Source organism: Martes martes (genome assembly GCF_963455335.1).
Source record: "Martes martes genome assembly, chromosome: X".
NCBI classification, from domain to species: Eukaryota; Metazoa; Chordata; class Mammalia; order Carnivora; family Mustelidae; genus Martes; species Martes martes.
In genome coordinates this window covers 37,179,455-37,198,995 of record NC_137897.1, presented here as the reverse complement: position 1 = coordinate 37,198,995, position 19,541 = coordinate 37,179,455, and the positions used below count along the sequence as shown (strand labels likewise).

The following is a 19,541-nucleotide window of genomic DNA, read 5'->3' as shown; positions in this document are numbered from 1 at the left end:
GGGACTTAAATGCAAACAGCTCTTACCTAGAATTTCCTGCCTTGGGTTATTATTTCCTTGCTATAGGAGGATTTGCTGGTCATCTGTTCTTAGGAGCTGGGACAACCAACAAGTAAAAGACCAGCCGTTCCGCATTGCTCTTGAATATTTCCGAGGCTGTACTGACATGAAGGATGAGCACAGTTTTTAAAGCATCTTTAATTTTGCAGTATTACTTCTGGACTGTTGATCAACTCTGAACTCCTGGTGCAGGAAGCAGTGGGACATCCAAGATGGGAATTTAATAGTCATGTGAGCAGATGAGCCATCCCAGGCTACAACAGTGGAGTAGACTTTGCTTCTGGTTGCATGATATGACCTTAATGGGTGGAACAGCTTCATCCCTTTGTCTTCCCCTATGTAGTACAGTGGATTGAGGAATCGATGGTCCCCAAGGATTTTCTAGCTACAGCTCAAAAGTATGCAGTTCACTAATGATTTGACCCAGAAATGAACATCCCACCCAAATTAGTTGACCTAGGTATTGTACTAGCAGAGGGGGATTTTCTTTGATGTTCATGAAGCTTGAGCTTTAGGGTTCTTCCTTTGCAGGAGCCCCAGTCCAAGGCCCTGGACCTGACTTTGTCTTCATAATTTGGCATTCTTTGTATTGAAGAGCTTCTCCCAAATTATGTAAGCTTCAGGCCTCCCCAAATGTGAGTCCATATGTGGGTTACTAGAACATACAAGATGAGCTTTGAGGTGATCGAAGGCTTTTTCCAGCATAGTTTCCAACTGAGATGGCAAATAGTCGGTCACTGTAAAGGGTCATTAAGATTCATTTGGGAAACATATCACCTTTCTGCAAATTTGTTGGAATCTAGTTAATCATGGCTGGACATTCAGTATATATGTTTGTGCAAGTCACTTGGAATTAGAGGAATCAGACCATTGGAAAGCCAGATGTGTCCCAGGGTTCAGCAGAGGGCCATTGAAGAAGATATTTGGGAAGATGCTGTGTACAAAAATGTGTCATTTTTCATGTATCCAACAAATAGTTTTTAATACCTGAAACATGCAGGATGCTAGGATGTTGGAACACCAAAGACAGGAAGCATATTCAGGGGCAAGTCCCAAGCCTTGTGAAGGTACACGATTACCCAGAGACATGAGCTCTTGGGTCAGAGTATCCAGAAAGATGTACGTGGGACAAAAAGTCAGGCAAGGTGGAGTGGAACCGTCCTTGGCGTTTATACACTAGATGGCACTGTGGGTGCAGAGGAAAGCTCTAACTTGGTTCTTTTGTTACTTAAATCTGTTGCAAAAATTATGTACTTGAGAAAACAAGGCTGTTATAAAACCTGTAATTTTGGGGGGGAGGTATAGAATGCGTTCTTAATTACTTTGTGATTCAGTACGCATCCTCCTTCGGTTACACTGTTCAGATTAGTATGGAGAGTTGTCTGTATGGATGTGTCCCCTGTTAGGAGAAGCGGGTCATGCCCCAGTTTTCTAATAATCACATTGAGCTTTCCCTGCCAGCCTCTGGTCCTTTCCCTGAAATGACGGTACCACTCAGTGGCATGTTTGATTTCATGGTTAGCAACAATAGGGTCTACTGCCGTTCTGCCCAATTCCAAGATCTGAACTTTCCTCTTTTTCACCCAGATTTTAATTGCCACAAAAATAGCAATAGGAGAGGCTCGCTGTCACTTCTGTACTGGCTGCCTGGCTGCTGGCTCTCACTGAGCCAGCGAGAGAGCTCTGATGGCGTTCTCTCTGCCAGTGTGTCTTCTGTGAACGGTTTCTGTTAGGATAGAACAGTACTCTTTTGGGGATCATGCTTGAGGGGATTTCACACAAAACTGAGGAATAAGGAAGTCTAAGGAAATGTGAAAGTTGAAAATGTCTTCAAATCAGAGTTAGAAATAGCTGCAGACCCTTAGCCTTTTGATCCATCTGTTAAAAAAAAAAAAATCGCTCAATTTTAAGAGTTAGGTTGCGTTGAATGACAAATTGATGCACATTTTCAGCGATAGAGGTGTGCTCTAAATCTGTACTCTTGCCTCTGCTAGGACTTTGACAGCGGAAAAGGAAATCATTGCTTATATTGGAACTACTCTGAGTCCCGAATGACACTACCTATGGGATATGAGAGCTTGGGGAAGGAGTAGAAGTTAGATTGCATGAGTTGTTTTCTTGTTGTGCTTTGCTTTCGGAAAGATCCTGGCATTTTCTTTGCCCTTTGTGGTGGGACAAACACAAATAAGTGACTTGGAGCTCTCAGTTCAACGGTCTCTTCCCTCTGGAGAGCACACTTGCTTCTCAGACATTCTACAGCTTCACAAATGACCGCGTGAAAGCTGCCAGGGTGTTACAGATATGTCCAAAGCTCTCTGTCCATCTCTCCTTCCTCACAGATAAAAAGTACAGAAAGAAAATCAGTGGTATTTCCATGTAACACCCACTGTGAGTGAGTAAGCAGGGGTTAGCTTTAAAGTTTTGTGTATTTGTTTGTTTTCAGTTTTATTTGTGTGTGTGTGTTTTTGTTTTTTGTTGTGTTTTACTTTATTTTATTTTGTTTTTGTTTTTGCTTCATCACATTTTAGTCTTTTCTTGGTAGAAAAGACTTAGTAGTCTTTTCATTGTAGTCTTTTCTTGGGCAGTCACAAGCGCAACCCAGAGCGGTGGCTGGTGAGCAGTTTTGGTTTTGTTTTGTCACTAGATGGGGAAGTGCCATGGCCTGGGGTTGAGTTGGAGGAAAGAGAGAGGCCTGAAAAAGTTGGACGCAGAAGGAGAGGACAGTGCATGGGGAAGGTAGAGGCAAAACAGGAGTCAGTCCTGTTTGGAAAGGAATTTGAAGAGTGAGTGTTGACTGGGCAGGAGGGGCCTAAACTGCAGGTTAAAACAGGGGATGGGTGGCAAAAAGTTCCAAGTTTGAATTTTCATATCATTGGAACAATCAGGGAAGAATGAAAAATAGTCAGACATGGGGGTGTGATGACAAAAGATAAATGTTTACTTATTCGACATAGACAGTTTCTTTTTTCTTTTCTTTCTTTCGAACCAGTGGCGATTATTGAGTGAGTTCTGTGGTTTTTGTAAACACAAATGAAACGTACCCTCCCAGGATTTTGCTGTGTTTTGTTTGAAAGAGTTTAAAATAGTCCACAAAGATCTCCATGTCCATCTTGAAAACATAACAAACCTTTCAAAACAGCCACAATCAGGGCAAAAAAAAAATATTGATGTTTCGTTCGCCTTTGTTTTGTTATAGAGAACTTCACCTCGATTCTGTGCAAGGCTCCACCTCCTCCAAAAATAGAAAGGAAATTTCCACCTTATACCGGCTTTGGTTCTGAAGAGGATTCTCTCCGCTCCTGCATAGACCTCAGGCCCACACCTCATCAGAAGAACTTCAGGAAGTTCGTGGAAAAAGACAGGTGCTTGAGGGAACCATGACTTCAGTCTGATCTTTCCCAAATGTGTTCGGGGTTTATACCATAGTCCTCAGGGCAGAACATAAGACACTCAGCTCATGTAATTAAGAGTTCAGGAACATCCCATTATAGCTTTTTAATGACACTGATTAACATGCAAGTATTAAGAGGTTCTTCATTGAGTGGTTATTTTATTTTTCCCCAGTTTTATTGAAGCATACTTGACATATAACATTGTATAATTTTAAAAAAGATTTTATTTATTTATCAGAGTGAGTGTGCACATGCACATAAGCAGGGGGAGCAGCAGGCAGAGGGAGACACAGGCTTCCTGCTGAGCAAGGAACCCGATGTGGGACTCGTTCCCAGGACCCTGGGGTTATGACCTGAGCCAAAGGCAGACGCTTAACCAACTGAGCCACCCAGGCACCCCAACATTATATAATTTAAAGGCGTGCAACATAATGATTGGATACGTATACATTTTGAAAAAATGATCACCACTGGAAGATTAGTTCATGTAAGTCATCTCCCATAGTTACGTTTTTTTTTTTCTTCTGTGATGAGAACTTTTAAGATCTGGTCCCTCAGTAACTTTTCAATATACAATAGAGTATTGTTAACTACATACACCCTGTTGTACATTATTACATCCCTAGGACTTACTGATCTTATGACTGGAATTTTGTGCCTTTTGATCCCCTCTACCCATTTTACCCACCTTCTACCCCCCGAGCTCTGGCAACCACCAATCTGGTCTGTTTCTGTGTGTTTGGTTTTTTGAGATTCCACACGTAAGTGAGATCATACAATATTTGTCTTTCTCTGACTTATTTCACTGAGCGTAATGCCCTCGAGGTCCATCCATGTTGTTGCAAATGGCGGAATTTCCTCCTTTTGTATAGTTGGATAATATTCCAGTGCGTGTACATACACCTGTATCCATCCGTCTGTCGCTAGACACTTAGGTTGCTTCTATGTCTTGGCTGTTGTGCATAACGCAATAAACTCGAGGGTGTGGGTATCTCTTCGAGTTAGTGATTTCATTTTCTCTGAATATATATCCAGAAGTGGAATGGCTGGATCATATGGTGGTTTTAATTTTTTGAGGAACCTCCATACCGTTTCCCAGAGTGGCTGCCCCACTTCACGTTTACACCAACAGTGCATGAAGGTTCCCTTTTCTCTATCACCAAGTGGTTATTTTCTTTTCTTATTTTTTATTTTTATTTTCTGAAACTATAGAACACTCCATGAATTTGCTTGTCATCCTAATGACGCAGCAGCCACGCTAATCTTCTCTGTATTTTTCCAACTTTAGTATAAGTGCTGCCGAAGTGCGCACTTGAGTGATTATTTTAATGAGTCAGCTAGAAGCCCCTAAAGTTATATTACCCCCAATTTGTGTTGCCTTTCCTTACATATATTTCCTCAAGGTGGTCCCTTGGAAGTGGTATAGAGTAGGGGTCAGCAAAATTTGTCTTGAAGAGTCAGATACTAAATGTTTTTGGCTTTGAAGGGCATCGGGCCTGTGTTAGAACCATCCAGTTCTGTCTCCATAATGTGAAAGCATCTGTAGAGTCCATAAACAAAGGTGTGACTGGTTCCAATAAAACTTTGTATATGGACACTGACATCGGATTTCATATAATTTTTGCATATCACAAAATAATATCTTCTTGATGTTTTCACCCATTGAAAAACGTGAAAACCATTTTTAGCTCACAGCCCATGCAAAACCGGGTGGCTGGCCATATTTGATCCACACGCTGTAGTTTGCCTACCCTTGGTCTCAAGACTTTAGTGACTCTGAAGTATTTTTCAGACTTTTATTTGACAACCGATGTTGTTTTCCTTTGAGAAGTTTGGCTGAGTTTAGTAACCATAGATTGCTCCCATGGCCAAATATAATTTCAAAAGATGGACTTTCAAAACTTTTCCTAATATATACAAGGAAAAATCTGCCACTCCATCATGTGTGTAGAATATGGGCACTGCCCATGTCCCCTTTTTTACTTCTTCAGGGAGATGAGGCCCCGGAGAAAGAAGTTAGGAGAAAAAATGGCGGGAAAATGTTGCAAATGTTTGAATAGGATGTGGGCTAACCACTGAAGTCCTGCATTAGGGGAGTAGTGAGTCAGGAGAACCGGTAGAGGAAAATGATAAAGGAACATGTAGTAAGACCAGGAGAAGGAGATGAAAAAGATAGCATCCTGAATTTGATGTAAAATGTAATGGGATCAGATGCAATCGTAGAACCATTTTGACATAGAGAAAATAATCGTTTTGCCATGCTTGTAAAAATGACAAAAATACATGAAGAATTGTATAGAATGTCAAAAAGGTTGTCTTTCCCATGACATGATGGCCTTTGCAAACTTTAAAGAAATAATCTTTGAGGCACCTGGCTGGCTCAGCCGGTGGAGCCTGTGACTCTTGATCTCAGGGTTGTAGGTTTGAGTTCTATGCTGGGTGTAGAGATGACGTAAAAATAAAACCTTTTTTAAAAAAGCCAATCCTTTATTTTGAAGTACTTTAGGGTTCTGTTTTTTTTTTTTTTAAGTGCTAGAATAGATGCTACTCAAAGTGTGGTCCCCACACTGGTTAGAAACACTAATTCTTGTGCCTCGTCCTAGACCTACTAAGGCAGAAACTCTGGGGTGGTGGTAGGACCCCTTACTGTGTTTTAACCAGCCTTCCAGGGGGTTCTGATATGCACCAGACTTTGAGAACCACTGCTTTCAATCGCATCAGGGGGATACCAACTCATACGCCATCCTCCTTATGGATAACAGAGTTTACCGTGAGGTTTCAGGGCAGGACTTCTGATGGATACTTTTCACTAACTGCTGTTTTTTAGGGCAGCCACCCGAAGGAGGCGGGCAAGAAGAATGTCCCTATTGTAAAAGGAGAGGGAATTTTTCTTATAAGTAAACAAGATGAAATATGATCTAGGGTGTTGCTTCTGGAACCCGGGGGGAAAACAGCTCCTTGTGGGTAGCTGCCTTAGTCTCTCTTTCTGTCTACACCACATCAACTTGCCCACAGAGCACGGACCGTAGACAGCATTCCACGTTCTCGTCCTGCTGTCAGGGCTGGACGACGGTGGCACAGGCACAAATGTGTCTAATTTTGTTTCTTTCTGTCCACTGCTCGCTCTGAGCCAGGAATACACTTCCTTCAAGCTCCTCCCACACAGTGACCTTGTTTCCATAGTAACTGGCACATTCAGCTGGAGACTTACACATGAGTTTGAATAACTCAAGGTTTTAAAACTGTGAGAACCTAAAGGAAGACGGTCCCACAAAGCACGCAAAAGACAGTTTCTTCATGCAAATAAAGTGGGAATTGAGATGTGTAGTTGTGTGTGACGTGTGTCGATTATATGTATGTTGCTGTTAGAAATCTCCTGGGTGCTAATCATTGTATGAGGTTACTGGTGATCTACTTTGATTCGCTGGAGGAGGAAATAGTTCCAAATTAGAGCATATGAGGTTTTTGATGGAATGAAGGCCTTTATTTTCTGGGTAAAAATTCACTGTGGTGGCCTGCTGGGCAGATTGTCTAGTCTGATTTGGGAGAACGAGAATAGTATCTTTCTCCCTGCACTGGTGGAATTAGTTACTTTGTTCTCTGTGTGCCCACAATAGTCTGCTAGTCATACCTCTTGTAGTTGTAATAATAATAATAGTATTACTACTGCTGATAAGCAATTTGCGATTATGGTATGCTAAATACTTTATAACACTTGATCTCATGTATTCCTCAAAACAACCTCATGAAATAAATAACATTATTGTACCAGTTCTTCACACGAGGGAACTGAGGGTCAGAGATTTTATGCCATTTGCCCAGGCTCTCCCAGCTCATTTGTAGTTGAGCTGGGATTTGAAACCAGAGAAGTCTGACTCCTGGAGTTCACCTTTCTTTCCCCAGAGCCTGTACGATTCGCAGTGTGTGGCAATTACTTGTTCATGGAATCATGTTGTCCCCCTAGATCAAGAGGTCCTTCAGGGCAGGGACTGGCTTTACTGCTTCCCTCAGAGTGAGAACAGCACTGGCTGCATACTTGGGGCTCGTTAAATATTTTGTCCCAGAAGGGAAGGAAGGGATAAATAGCCATGGAGCATCTCTGACTTGCTTCAGGTGTTGTCCACCTGCTGTCTCCATTCGTCATGCTGTTTCCTGTTAAGAAGTTATTTTCTCATCATTAAGTAAGCCTTCATGTCTCTTCCAACCCCGAGAGTATAGCTCTCGCTGTTTTTGAGGTTTTCAGTGGGTACGTAGCCCTGAGCGATCCATTCATTTTCCTGGTCCGTAAGCACTCACAGGGCACCTGCCTGTGTGCCAAGCCCTGATCTAGGGGCTTGGGATCCATCATTGAACAGAACAGACATGCAGCCCTACTCTCCTAGAACTTACAGTCTAGCTGGGGGAGGCAGACAGCGCACACCACGGCTAACAGAGAAGGACATTCTATAAGCATGGAGAAGGTGTTAAGTACCATGGACAAAGTCAAGCAGGTAATAAGTTGCTATGAGAAGAACAAAGAGGAACTGGCAGGGTGAGGCTGAGGCATACCCCTGGTTTCATTTTTAAAAATAGCATGGTCTGGATGGGCTTTACTAAAGGGAAGAAATATGTTCTGGGCTGAAGGAACAGTTGGGGTGAGGGCCCTGAGCAAGGAGCAGGTTGACATAGATAGAAGATGAGCGTAGAGGGCAGAGAAGACAGATTAGAAGAGATAATGGGGGCTCAGATGCCATAGGGCCTTGCAGACCAGTGTAAGGGTTCTTTTGACTTTGAGTGATAAGAGGAGTCCTTGGGAAATCAGAGCAGGGGGAGTGACTTGATCTGATTTACATATTAAAGCAATCACTCCAGTGGCCCTGTTGTCAGTAGACAGCAGAAGGGCAATGGTGGGAGTCCACGCTACTCCAGAGCCTGCCACAGCCATCCAAGAGAAAAGTTACGATGGCTCCGATCCTGGTGGGTGCCATGGAAATGATGAGATGTAGCGGATTCTGGAACTGTTTTTGAAGTTTGAGCTAACAGGATTCCGTGACAGATTTGAACATGAGGTCGGAAACCAGAGAGGCATTAAGAATGACTCCCAAGGTTTTGGCCTGAGCAAGTGGAAGGATAGAATTGCCGTCTACCAAGACGGGAAGGACTGTAGGGAGAACAGGTTTGGAGCAAGAACAGAACTTCGGTTTGGGCACAAGTGAAGTGTGAGATGTCTCCTAAGTACCTGGGGTTCGGAAGAGAGGTCTGAGTTAAAGATAGAAGTTTGGAAGTCATTGGCATGTAGATGGTAGTCAAAGACTTGATACTAGAAGAGATCACCAAGGGAGTGAATATACACTGAGAAGTGGATGACCAAGTCATTCCTTATAGGATACCGCCTTTCTAATACAGCAAGGACAGTAATCCACGTCTACATAGACCTGTGCAGTTCAAACCTGTGTTTTGCAAGGGTCACCTGTATGTTCTGCGTGGTCATGACAGCTAGCTGCAGGTGGGTGTGTCTGAACCTATCCATGGCCCAGAAGGGCAGATGAAGCAATGTAGGTGGTATAACAGGAAGCAGGGAAAATGCTGGTTTTTTGAGGGCGAGGCTGTATTGTGATAAAAAGTTTAGAGAATGTTGATAATTAGCTTATTAGTCAAGGAAATAGCTGGAGATAACTCACAGTGTTTTCCAAAGGGTGCTCTGGGGACCGCTTCATCAGAACCTCCTAGGGAGCTTATTAAAAATGCAGGTTTCTGGAGATGCAAGCTAACTACTGAATCCATATCTCTGGGGGTAGGACTCTGGATTCTGTATATTTAACAAGTCCCCCAGGTGACTTTTAAACACAACAAACTTTGTGAACTGCTGCTCTAAGATTTTTGTTTGAGTAAATTATATTCCTGACTGCCGAGCTCTCCAGAACACAAGACTTAGGTAAAAAAAATTAAAAAAAAGGCATTTTGAAAGTGAAAAACCCACACTTAACATACACACTTCTAAACGCACTTAAGTTCTAAGAAGCTAAATTTACAGTAGTGTTCGTTTGGCCTGATGTTAAACCTCCTTCCAATTGTTTCAGGGATTCTTCCTGTATCTGTGAAAGTTAATGGCTCCCCCATGAGACGGGGGTTACCAAATCTGTTTGTTGCTTATAAATCCAGTTATGTACCAGAGAAGATGGTTGACAAGGTGTAGCTCCCTCCATGCTCTCTGAGGTCTGTCTGAAGCCAGGGAAACCAGGAACTAAGAAGAGAGAGCTGTGGAGCCCCGGCTGTTTTGCCCCAGGGTTCCCGGAGGCAAACCTCCCAACTGCTGCTTTCCACCTCACGGGAGGCCTTACGTCAACGTAGCTGGGAATCTTGGCGCCATGCTTTTTCAGCCCTGCTTCCTTGGACTTAGTTGGAGAAAGGGACAGAGAAAAGCAAACCAGAAATATGGGTTCTGTTTTGTTTTGTTCTATTTTTGTTTTGTTGTTGTATTTTCATTCTCTGTTACCACTGGGAAGGAATGATCTTTGGCATAGGAGAATCTGAAAGCGAGGGCCTCCCAGCTTCGAGTTGTGACAGGGAATTGATGAAGTTCATCGTTTATTTTACTTTGTGCCTCCCTGAGGTAATGATTTTGGTTACCAAAGACTTCCCCATGGGTTTAGTATTTTATAAAGGCCACCTTTCACTAGCTGATTTCTGCAGCCGTGCTTCCACTCATGGACCATAAATTAATCTCTTCAATGACCAGGCAGTCAACTTTGGGAACTTTTGATTCTAGAATTTGATCCCATCTTCAATAGTCACTAGACTATTTTATTCATGCATAGAATTCTGAGTGCAAATTTTAATCTGTCTGGATCTTTTCATGACTTTCTATCAACATTTATTGAGTACTTATAATGTAAAAAGTGTTGTATTAGCCAGTGGCTAATAAGGCACAGTCCTTGCCCTGGGGAAACAGACCTGTAATAGCCACTCACAATATGAGTGATAAGTGCTATATTTAATCTAGCATTATTTATTCTAGCATTTGCAAGGGAAGAGGTAATTTTTTTCTTGAAGGGAGTTGGAGGGATGCTGGGGAGCTGGGGGAGTGGCTCAGGGAGGAGAGGATGTGGGGCTGGAAGGAAGCAAGGAAATGGGCTGAGAATGTGGGGGTGGACATGGGGTCATGGCTGCAGGCACTGACAGGACACACCCTCTTGCTGCTGGACCAGTGAAGGCCAGGTGCTATCCTTCCTGTTGACATGATTGTTGTGGCCGCTGACTAGCCTCGTGAGTGGGAAACAGCTGTTCAAAGCAGCTGGTTTGAGGAGTGTGTTTATGACATTTGTTTTGGGTACATTTTCCCAGTGGGTTACCCTGGACATCTAAAGAATAAGAGAGATTTTAATAAACTGAGAGAATTTCTCTGCATATAGATCTAAAGCCTAAATAATAAGAAGGTGGTTGAACTTTTTCAACTTCAGAGAGTTTATGCTACTCCCTTAACACTGTAGCACACCTGGCAGATGCGGGAGGTGAGTGAAATGGGTGGAGGGGGTCAAAAGGTACAACCTTCCAGTTATAAAATAGAGAAGTCCTGGGATGTAATACACTATGGTGTTTATAGTCAATAATACCGTATCGCATATTTGAAAGTTGCAAACAGGGTAGCTCTTTAAAAGTTCTCATCACAAGAAATAAAATATGTAACTATGTGGGGTGGTAGATGTTGAGTAGTCTTATTTCAGTGGTCATAGTGAATCATGTTGTACAGGTGAAACTAATATAATATTGTAAATCAGTTATACCTCAAAAAAATAGCACACCTTTTGCAGGGTTTTTTTTTTTTTAAATTCTGTAATAAGGCTGTAACCCTCATTTCTCTTCCATTTAGCTATGGCAACATAAGCAATATACTCCGGTTTTTTGCAAAACTCTTCACACACAAATGTGCAGATGTGGACAGGTTGTTCGTTATTTCGTACTTTCTCAGTGATGACACGATTTCAATATTTGAGCCTATTGAGAGGAATTCAGGTAAGAGGTATAGCTCTTATAGCAATTTTCTCAGAATAAGAAACTGTCTCTTCATTTTGAAAGTTAGGGAGCGTGGTCTGATTTTATAGCCTAGATGACTAAGACAGTGGCTTTCATTTCTTTTCTTTTTCTTAACCACCAAAGTTCATTTTACAAAGCTCTCTTAAATGGGAACCCAGACATATAAAATGATGAAAGAGGAACAGGAAGAGTTTGGTTGGCTCAGGGTTGGGGGACTCTGGACGCCTCCTTTTCGAAACTATTCCCCTTCCCGCTGTGGCCTCTGAGGTTCTTCTGTGGAATCCGGGGGCTTCAGAATCATGGTCTGTCTACCACCAGTTCCATGCAAAGACAGCAAGACAAGAGGAAATCTCTGTTTTTGATAGTACCACTGACAAAATGTTGGCTTAAGTATAAGATGATCCCAGATTTAAAAAAAATTTAATCTTCAAAGTCTGTCTCCCTCTGGCTTCTCTGTCTGTCGAGGCTCTTGCCAAGGTTCCAGCAAACGGGCCCACGGAGTGCCTCTCTGCAGTGCACTGATGCTGTGGACATTGCTGGGACGAGCCATTGATTCTGACTTACTGCATCATGGAACTCTATGGCTCTGCTCTTTGTCCCAACACATTGAAAATTTTTGTCTGTGCCGAAGGAACATCTGGGAAGAAGAATCAGTAGTGTGCTGGTATACTGGCTTTCTGAAAAAAATTTAAAAGCCCTGATCTCCAATACTTGTCAGATGTCATGGAGCAGACACCTCAACCATAGTGCATTTCAAGCAACCAACACTAACAACTGGCTTGCAAAATCCCTAACAATTTAATAGTCAGCCCTTAGGAGTTGCTGTGAGCCACTCTGCGCACCAGTGAATAAGGCATAATTTGTATAACTAAGCCAGGCTGCATAGTGATTGGAATAATGGATCAAATCCTAAAATATGAAATCAAATAGGAATAAGTAGAAAGTCATGGTCTTAAAGGTCAAAAAATCATCTCCGGGGGTACCTGCTTAGTAGACCATGTGACTCTTGATCTCAGGGTCGTGAGTTCAAGCCCCATGTTGGATGTGGAGGCTACCAAAAAAAAAAAAAAATCAACTCTGTACATCTAGAGTGGGGAAGATGATGGCCAAACAGATTGCAGCACTCCTAAAACAGGGTAATAGACATCAATTGCAAGCTTCTTAGTAATAATAGCAGCCATGATTACCTACCATTATCCTTAGAAAAACTCCAAGAGGTTAAGTTTTATGTTAGTTCAGATCCTCCAAGGGGCAAACCCCAAGATGGGAATGAATATAAAAGAGATTTACTAGGGAAAATGCCAGCAAGGGAAATTGTGGAAGGAGCCAGAAGAGGCCAGGAGAGCCATCGGACTTCAGTGCCTGTCTGACTCCTGTGAAGGACAGCAGGAAGGAAGAAAGGAAAGAAAGTCTTAGATTGCAGGGAGATTCTAAGCAAGTTTCAGCCAGGCTGACCAGGAACCCGAGAGCCAGGTCATTAGTTGGAAGAGACTCCATCTTGCAGGAATGGACCTACCTTGGTATCCCTGTCCTGTCCAGTCATTTGTTGGCAGCAGCCCGTGGGAAGTGTGACCTTGGTCCAAACCCAGGGATAGGTTTCAGAGCATAGCAACGGGGTGCTTTGTCGACGACATTCCCCGTGATAGGTGATCTGAAAGACACATTTTCATGGCTCCCTACAAATTTTATTCCCATTTTAGCAGTGAGAATTCAGAGGAGTTCCAAGAGATTAAATAACTCCTCAAGATCATCCAGCAAGTGACAGAGCCAGGAGGGGCTCCAGCTCTGTTTGGCTACTAAGCCTGTGTCTTTCCGCCACTTCTGGTGTTTGAATGTGGCAGGAGTGTGATGAAGCTGACCCCCAAAGCTCGGGTTGTATTCAGATGCCTGAAGGTTTCAGTGAAGTGGCAGTGAGAAGATACTGGAGTTTCATCCTCAGTTCTGCTCCCTGCTTTCCAAGAGCCACAAAACAAAAACAAAAACAAAAAGCCCAAATAAGCCCCAGAAGAGAGCACATGAGATGGTCAGAATTCTGGAAAGTAAGAAATACATGGCATTGCTAAAAGAAGCAAAGATATTTAGCCTGTAGGAAAAAAAAAAGTTACGGGACTCTCAGAGTTATCTCCAAATAGTTAAGTAAGCTTCTTTCCAGAAGCCGGGCATCCTCCACTTAATCCGCATGTCAGAATAAATATAAAAGACATCATCTGGGACAGATAGGTGGAAATAAGCTCAAGTGGGGAATTTTCTACGTGGTACTGTTCAAACGTGCTCTGAAGCAGGGTTATCTTCCTAATGTCCCAGTTCTCCATATGCTGCTGGGCATACAGCAGGTACTTACTAAGTGTTTATTTAGGTGTTTGGATTGGGAAGGAAGTAGAGAGGGGAAAGGAAAGGCTGGAATGCCGTACCTCTCTCTTTTTTTTTTTCTTTACACATTCACCTAGGGAATCTGTTGTTCTACTGCCTCATTCTCCCTTCAGGTCTGAGAAGAATAGGCAGTATGAGCTCACAAGCTAAGCTGTATGGTCTGTGTTTGAGCAGGAAGGAACTCTAAAGGCAAGTTGTATGGTTCTTTGAAGAACAAAGGGTACTCATTAAGTTTTCTCTTTTTCTATAGGGATTACTGGCGGGAAGTTCTTGAAAAGAACTCGTGTTAAGAAGCCTGGGCAAGAGGTCTTTAAAAGTGAACTATCAGAATATATCAAGGCCGAGGAACTGTATATCGGAGCCAAAGTGAACGTGAATGGCTACCTGTTTCTTTTGCTCAATGCTGACGAGTACACCTTAAACTACATGGAAACAAACTCAGATAAGGTGAGCTGCCTGTGGCACTCTCCACTTGCCCCTCAGCGCTCCGCAGTCTGTGTTTTTCTTTCTCTAGGCCTTTTCTTCTTCCTACCGGCCTTACATTGTGCATTCACACACGTGGCCATGAATAATGGATCTGCGCGACTTGGCCACAGGTCCCGATCTCCTCTGTTTACACGCTGGGCCCTCTGGTGCCCAGCGGCACGGATGCCGGGCACCGGCAGGAGGCAGGCCCAGGGCTGAATCAAGTTTCCTGGCTTTTCTGCTGACGCTGACAATGTTTTCATAAAGAGATTCAGCGACTATAGGAAAGGAAGAAAATCTGGTGCCACACACTGCGCCGTCCCCGTTAATTGGCACAGGCCTACGAGGACGGCCAAGAACGGAACAAACAGAAGCCGCAAGGGAACCCGGTAGTTGCTGGGGTTGCAGCTTTCCAGAACAGGAGCTACCTGAGGCCTAAATAAGAATTCAAGGACAATTTGGCAACAGTGAGCTCGGAGTTTTTTTTCGTTTGAAACAAAATGGCAGCTGGGTACTGTCACTAAAACTACTAGTATGGCAGTGCCGTTCTGGAAAAATAACAGTTGATGAATTCTTGATTTTGAGTGTGGGTTGGTTTGGTGTGCAAATGTGTATATTTGCGGGACATTGCCTAATATTGAAAAATCTCCCTAGAAACCATCTATTTTATTTTTTTAAAGATTTTGTTTGTTTACTTGAGAGAGAGAGAGAGAGAGCACATGGGAGCACACAGAGGCAGAGGGAGAAGCAGACTCCTCGCTGAGCAGAGAGCCCAGCTTGGGGCTCCATCCCAGGAATCCGGGTTCATGACCAGAGCTGAAGACAGACGCTTAACTGACTGAGCGACCCTGGTGCCCCTAGAAACGATTTATTTTAGAAGTCTGCCTGTAAGGGGCTACCTTGGTGGCTCAGCCAGTTGAGCATCTGCCTTTGGCTAGGGTCATGATCCCAGGGTCCTGGGATCGAGTGCTGGGTCAGGCTTCCTGCTCAGCAGGGAGTCTGCTTCTCCCTCTCCTTCTGCCCCTCCCCATGTTCATGCTCTCTATCTCAGATAAATTTTTGGAAATCTAAAAATAGTCTGCCTGTAAATAATGTTTATGTGTCAATTATATCTGTATCTTTTTCTGTATCTCTATACACAGTACAAATTCTCTTTCATTTATGTATAAAACTCTCAGGGGTAAGTTGCTAAGATCAGTCTCTCTGTGTATATCCCATCACCCTTCTCTGTCTGGGTGCTCTGAGCAGCAGGTGCCAAGGCTGAATTCAATAAGCAAGGGACGTCCCGGGGAATGCATATGAAGGATAAATGAGGAAGGAGCAAGAGCAGGTGGGGAGCCTGAGATGTAGGTCTGAACCCCCGACAAAGGAGAAGGAAAGAAGGAGGTTGGGGAGCAAAAGGCCTCAGGACACAGTGCAGCTCTGAGAAAGCGTCGGCCAGGCTGCTGGGGAACCTGAGAACAAAGGCCGGCTATAGATGTCCCATGTCAGGCAGCAGTGGCCCAGCTCCTACTGCTGCCTGACATGGGACATCTATAGGTGGTGCCCCTGATGCAGTCATCGGGAGAAAATGGCCCAGGCAGAGTGTGGCCAGAAGGTCCGGCCGGTGGGGGCTGTCAGCTCTTCTCTGCATTCCCTCTGGATGGTAGACCCCCGAAGCACCCTCCGGGGGCCGCCACTCCCTTTCTCCATTTGCAGGGTTGGGACCTGGCGTTAGCATAAAACTGGGAACCGGTAGGCCTCCAAAAGCACTGAATTCAGGCAAAGGGGATCAATAATCAGGCAGTTAGATTTCCGGAGACAGCAGGCTCAGCTGGGAAACATGGCTCCACACTTCCTGGCTGAGAGGCCTTCAACATGTATTCTCCCTGAGCTCCACTTGCTTCATCTTTACACGCTGACTCTTTCAGAGAGTTACCACGCAGAGGAAATGCCATCATGCGTGTGAAATGCTTCACTCTGTGCGGCCCATAGCAAGTGCAGTGAGGGTACAATTTACAATAGCTACTGTGAATGAGGACTGTTTTCAAACACAGGGTGAACCTATATGTTAACATACATATGTATATATAATGTACATGTATGTATTTTTATATATATATATATATCTTGCACATATTATATATAGGTATATATGTGTTCTAGACACATAGTTCTATATACGTATTGTTTGTACGTATATTATATACATATATTAACATAGCTTGAGTGTGTGGATATATATATACATATATATATTTGTAAGATATAAAGGGCTTTTCTCCTTTCAGAAAGGTAAAAGCAGGGTAGGACATTATCTGGTTTCAGCATCCCAAGTGAAAGCTGCATTATTTTACAACTACCCTTAACAAGGACTTTCGAAGCAGAGAAAGATTATTATACTCTTTGTTTTTTGTTAGTTTTTTGTTTTTGCTTTTTTTTTTTTTTTTTTTTAGCAGGACCCACAGCCTGCACTGGGCATGGAGCCTGACATGGGGCTCAATCTCACAACTCTGAGATCATGATCTGAGCCAAAATCAGGAGTTGGCCACTTAACTGACTGAGCCACCCAGGCACCTCAAGATTAATATGTTCCTTAATATCTTTGCAAAAGACCTAATAGATCGAATCATGGAAGTAGATGAAAGGCAGTTCAGAAGGTGGGGAGGAAGGGGGCTGTGATAGGTCACAAACCCCGTGGTGGAAAAAAGAGACCTTTATACTAAATTAACATCAATGTTTTGAATCTTTGTATTCAGTCTTCTCTCTCTCTCTCTCTCTCTCTTTTTTTTTTTTTTTGACACTTAGCTATAATTATTTAGAAGTTTATGCTTTACTGGATTGAGTAAGAAGTATTTTTAGAGTCAAAAACCTAATCACAGGGTAGGAGACAACACCTGGGGGCTGCAAGAGAATGAATGTCAGGGGGTTGCAGTGCATGTGGATCTCTGACACCCGGCTATGCTCTGCTCAGTGCATTGTCTGACGGCCGCTAGTCTCAGGGGGTCCACTCATAAGATCCAGAGAAAATGAGGGTCCACTTTTATCCAATCGTGAATCACTAATCGCTCCATTAGGATCTCCCAACCCATTGGGCCAACATCCAAGGGTTCAGGGGAGAAGGCTGAGGGATTGTTTTCTGATTCCTGTGGCTTGCTGTCCCTTAAGCTCATTTCTCTCGGATCTGGGCCTACGCCGATGTCACTCATTGTCCTAAGACTGCAACTGAAGAGATTTAATTCTAGTCGTGTCTTCTCTGTGGTGGTCTCTGTGGAAAGCCATGCCCAGCTACCTTTAGGTTCAGAGCGTGAAGTCTGTTTTCCAGCCATTGGAAAGATTGGACTCCCTATGGCTCAGGCATGTTTTAATAGCTTTCCTTTCCTTCCCCCTGCTTCAGTTTCCCATGAGCAGCATTGAGCTTATCCTACAAAAGCTGAAAGAAGAAGAATCAAAATCCAGAGAGCTCAAGCAGGTTCTTACAGCTGCTGACTCTAGGCTCACGAAGATGGTAGATTACAATACATTCAGGTAAGCCAGATGCTGCCAGCAATAATCTGTTTTCCCTTCAAGATTGTCCAAAGAGCAAAAAAAACAGTTTCTTCCCTGGTGCTGCCTAACTAATTTACTACACGCTTTTTATTAGGACTTGACATGTCTTTGTGTTCGTACTACTTTGTGATCAAGTTTGGCCCATTTCTAGTAAAGTTTGTGCATTTGCATATAAAAGAAGCTTATAGGCAAGAACAGAGAGACAAAAGCACAGAAAGTCAGTGCTGTCCTCTTCTGAATCCTGGTATTGAAGGCTCCAGGGAATGCCGGGAAGAGTGCATGGTGGTGAGAATGGGAGGAAAAAATGCAGCTAAGGGCCCCCCCCTCTGAAATCTGGGGAAAAAAGGAGAGACAGCTCCCTAGGAATGTGATCCAGTTGGAAAAGACAGTGGAAACTTTCCTGATTATCAGCGGAGAGGTGATTGGTATGCATCTGTGTGTAGGTGAGTTCACACACATCGGTGTGTTTTGAAAAACATAAAAAGACACACACATATCGGTGTGTTTTGAAAAACATAAAAAGACAAATCAAGGGGAAAATAGATGACAGTAGTTAGAACTATAATAAGAAATCATGAGCAATGAAGGTTTTCTCTAAGGTAGAGCTAAATTCTGGGATTGTCCAGTGGCTGACCTGGGCAGATTGCCAAACAGTGGAAACACAGGGAAATTCAAATTCAGGATCTAGTACAATTGTGAGACTTCTTAGCCTGAAAACAAAGTGAATAGCGCGTTCAGGAGGATGTAAATTAAATCATGGATGGGAGAACAAAGGGGACTTTCTCTTTACTGAGAATTCTGACTCCTGAAAACAGTAGTGGCCAAAAGCTATATAAGAAACTTGGGGCGGTCGAGATACGGGCTGACCAGTGAGGAAGTGAGTCCAGGAGGGGGTGGAGGCTGTGTAGGAGGGGATATTTCCAGCTTTGTATCTGGAGTTGCCTATTACATCAATACCTGGTGATCTGAGGCCACCATCAGGTCCAAAGTGTCCCCAAACTCATTTGTTGTCTTAACAAAGCTGTTTTGTGTCTCCAGAATGTTCTTTTGAGAGAAACAGTCAGGACATATTTTTATTGTTTAGAATTGCCAACCTTCTGGGATCAATAAGAATTTATAGCTCTTTGTTTTTGTTCATAGTCATACCCATGTTCGTGGCCTTTTGGAAAATAAAGGAAGAAGGAGGAAGGAGCAAAGACATTTGCCCAGGCAGGGGACTAATGGAAAGCCATTAGGAGGAAACAGATTTCCATCAGAAACGAGGGAGTGGTTTTGCTTTTGTTATTTTGTGTCCTTTTACAAAAGCATCCATTCTCCCAACACTCTAGCAGAGTCTGTTGGAAACACTTGAGGGAGTTTATGGGACTTTCTGGGAGGCACTTAGGCCCCGGGCAGGAGATCCAAGGAGGAAAAGTTGCAGATGGAGGCCCGACCCTAACCGTGGGTGGAAGAAAGGCCCGCCAGGCAGTGTGACAGAGGATGGCCTCGAGGCACTGTATGCTTGGAAAGAACCAGCTCCTCTCCCCACACACCCAACCCCATCTTGAGGCCCTCTCCTGGCCAGGAATTCCTTACGATGGAAACCAGATCAGGTCATGCCCAGCCTGCAGAACCCTTCCGGGGCTTGCCATGGTCCTTACGGTAAAATCCAGACGTTTCAGGGCAGCCGGCTAAGTCCTGAGTGATGTGACTCTGTTTGTGTTTCCAGTATTA

General features: G+C 43.5%; 1 protein-coding gene across 2 annotated transcripts in view; it reads left to right on the top strand.

The window, feature by feature from the left end:
* EFHC2 (EF-hand domain containing 2) overlaps window positions 1–19,541 on the top strand; it is a 186,538-nt gene that overhangs the window by 93,515 nt on the left and 73,482 nt on the right. For both annotated transcript variants that reach the window (XM_080795161.1, XM_080795162.1), the window contains exons 8-11: window positions 3,257–3,422; window positions 11,302–11,444; window positions 14,086–14,282; window positions 17,677–17,807. In XM_080795161.1, the coding sequence (XP_080651287.1) occupies window positions 3,257–3,422; window positions 11,302–11,444; window positions 14,086–14,282; window positions 17,677–17,807 (637 nt within the window). The remainder of the gene's footprint in view (window positions 1–3,256; window positions 3,423–11,301; window positions 11,445–14,085; window positions 14,283–17,676; window positions 17,808–19,541) is intronic.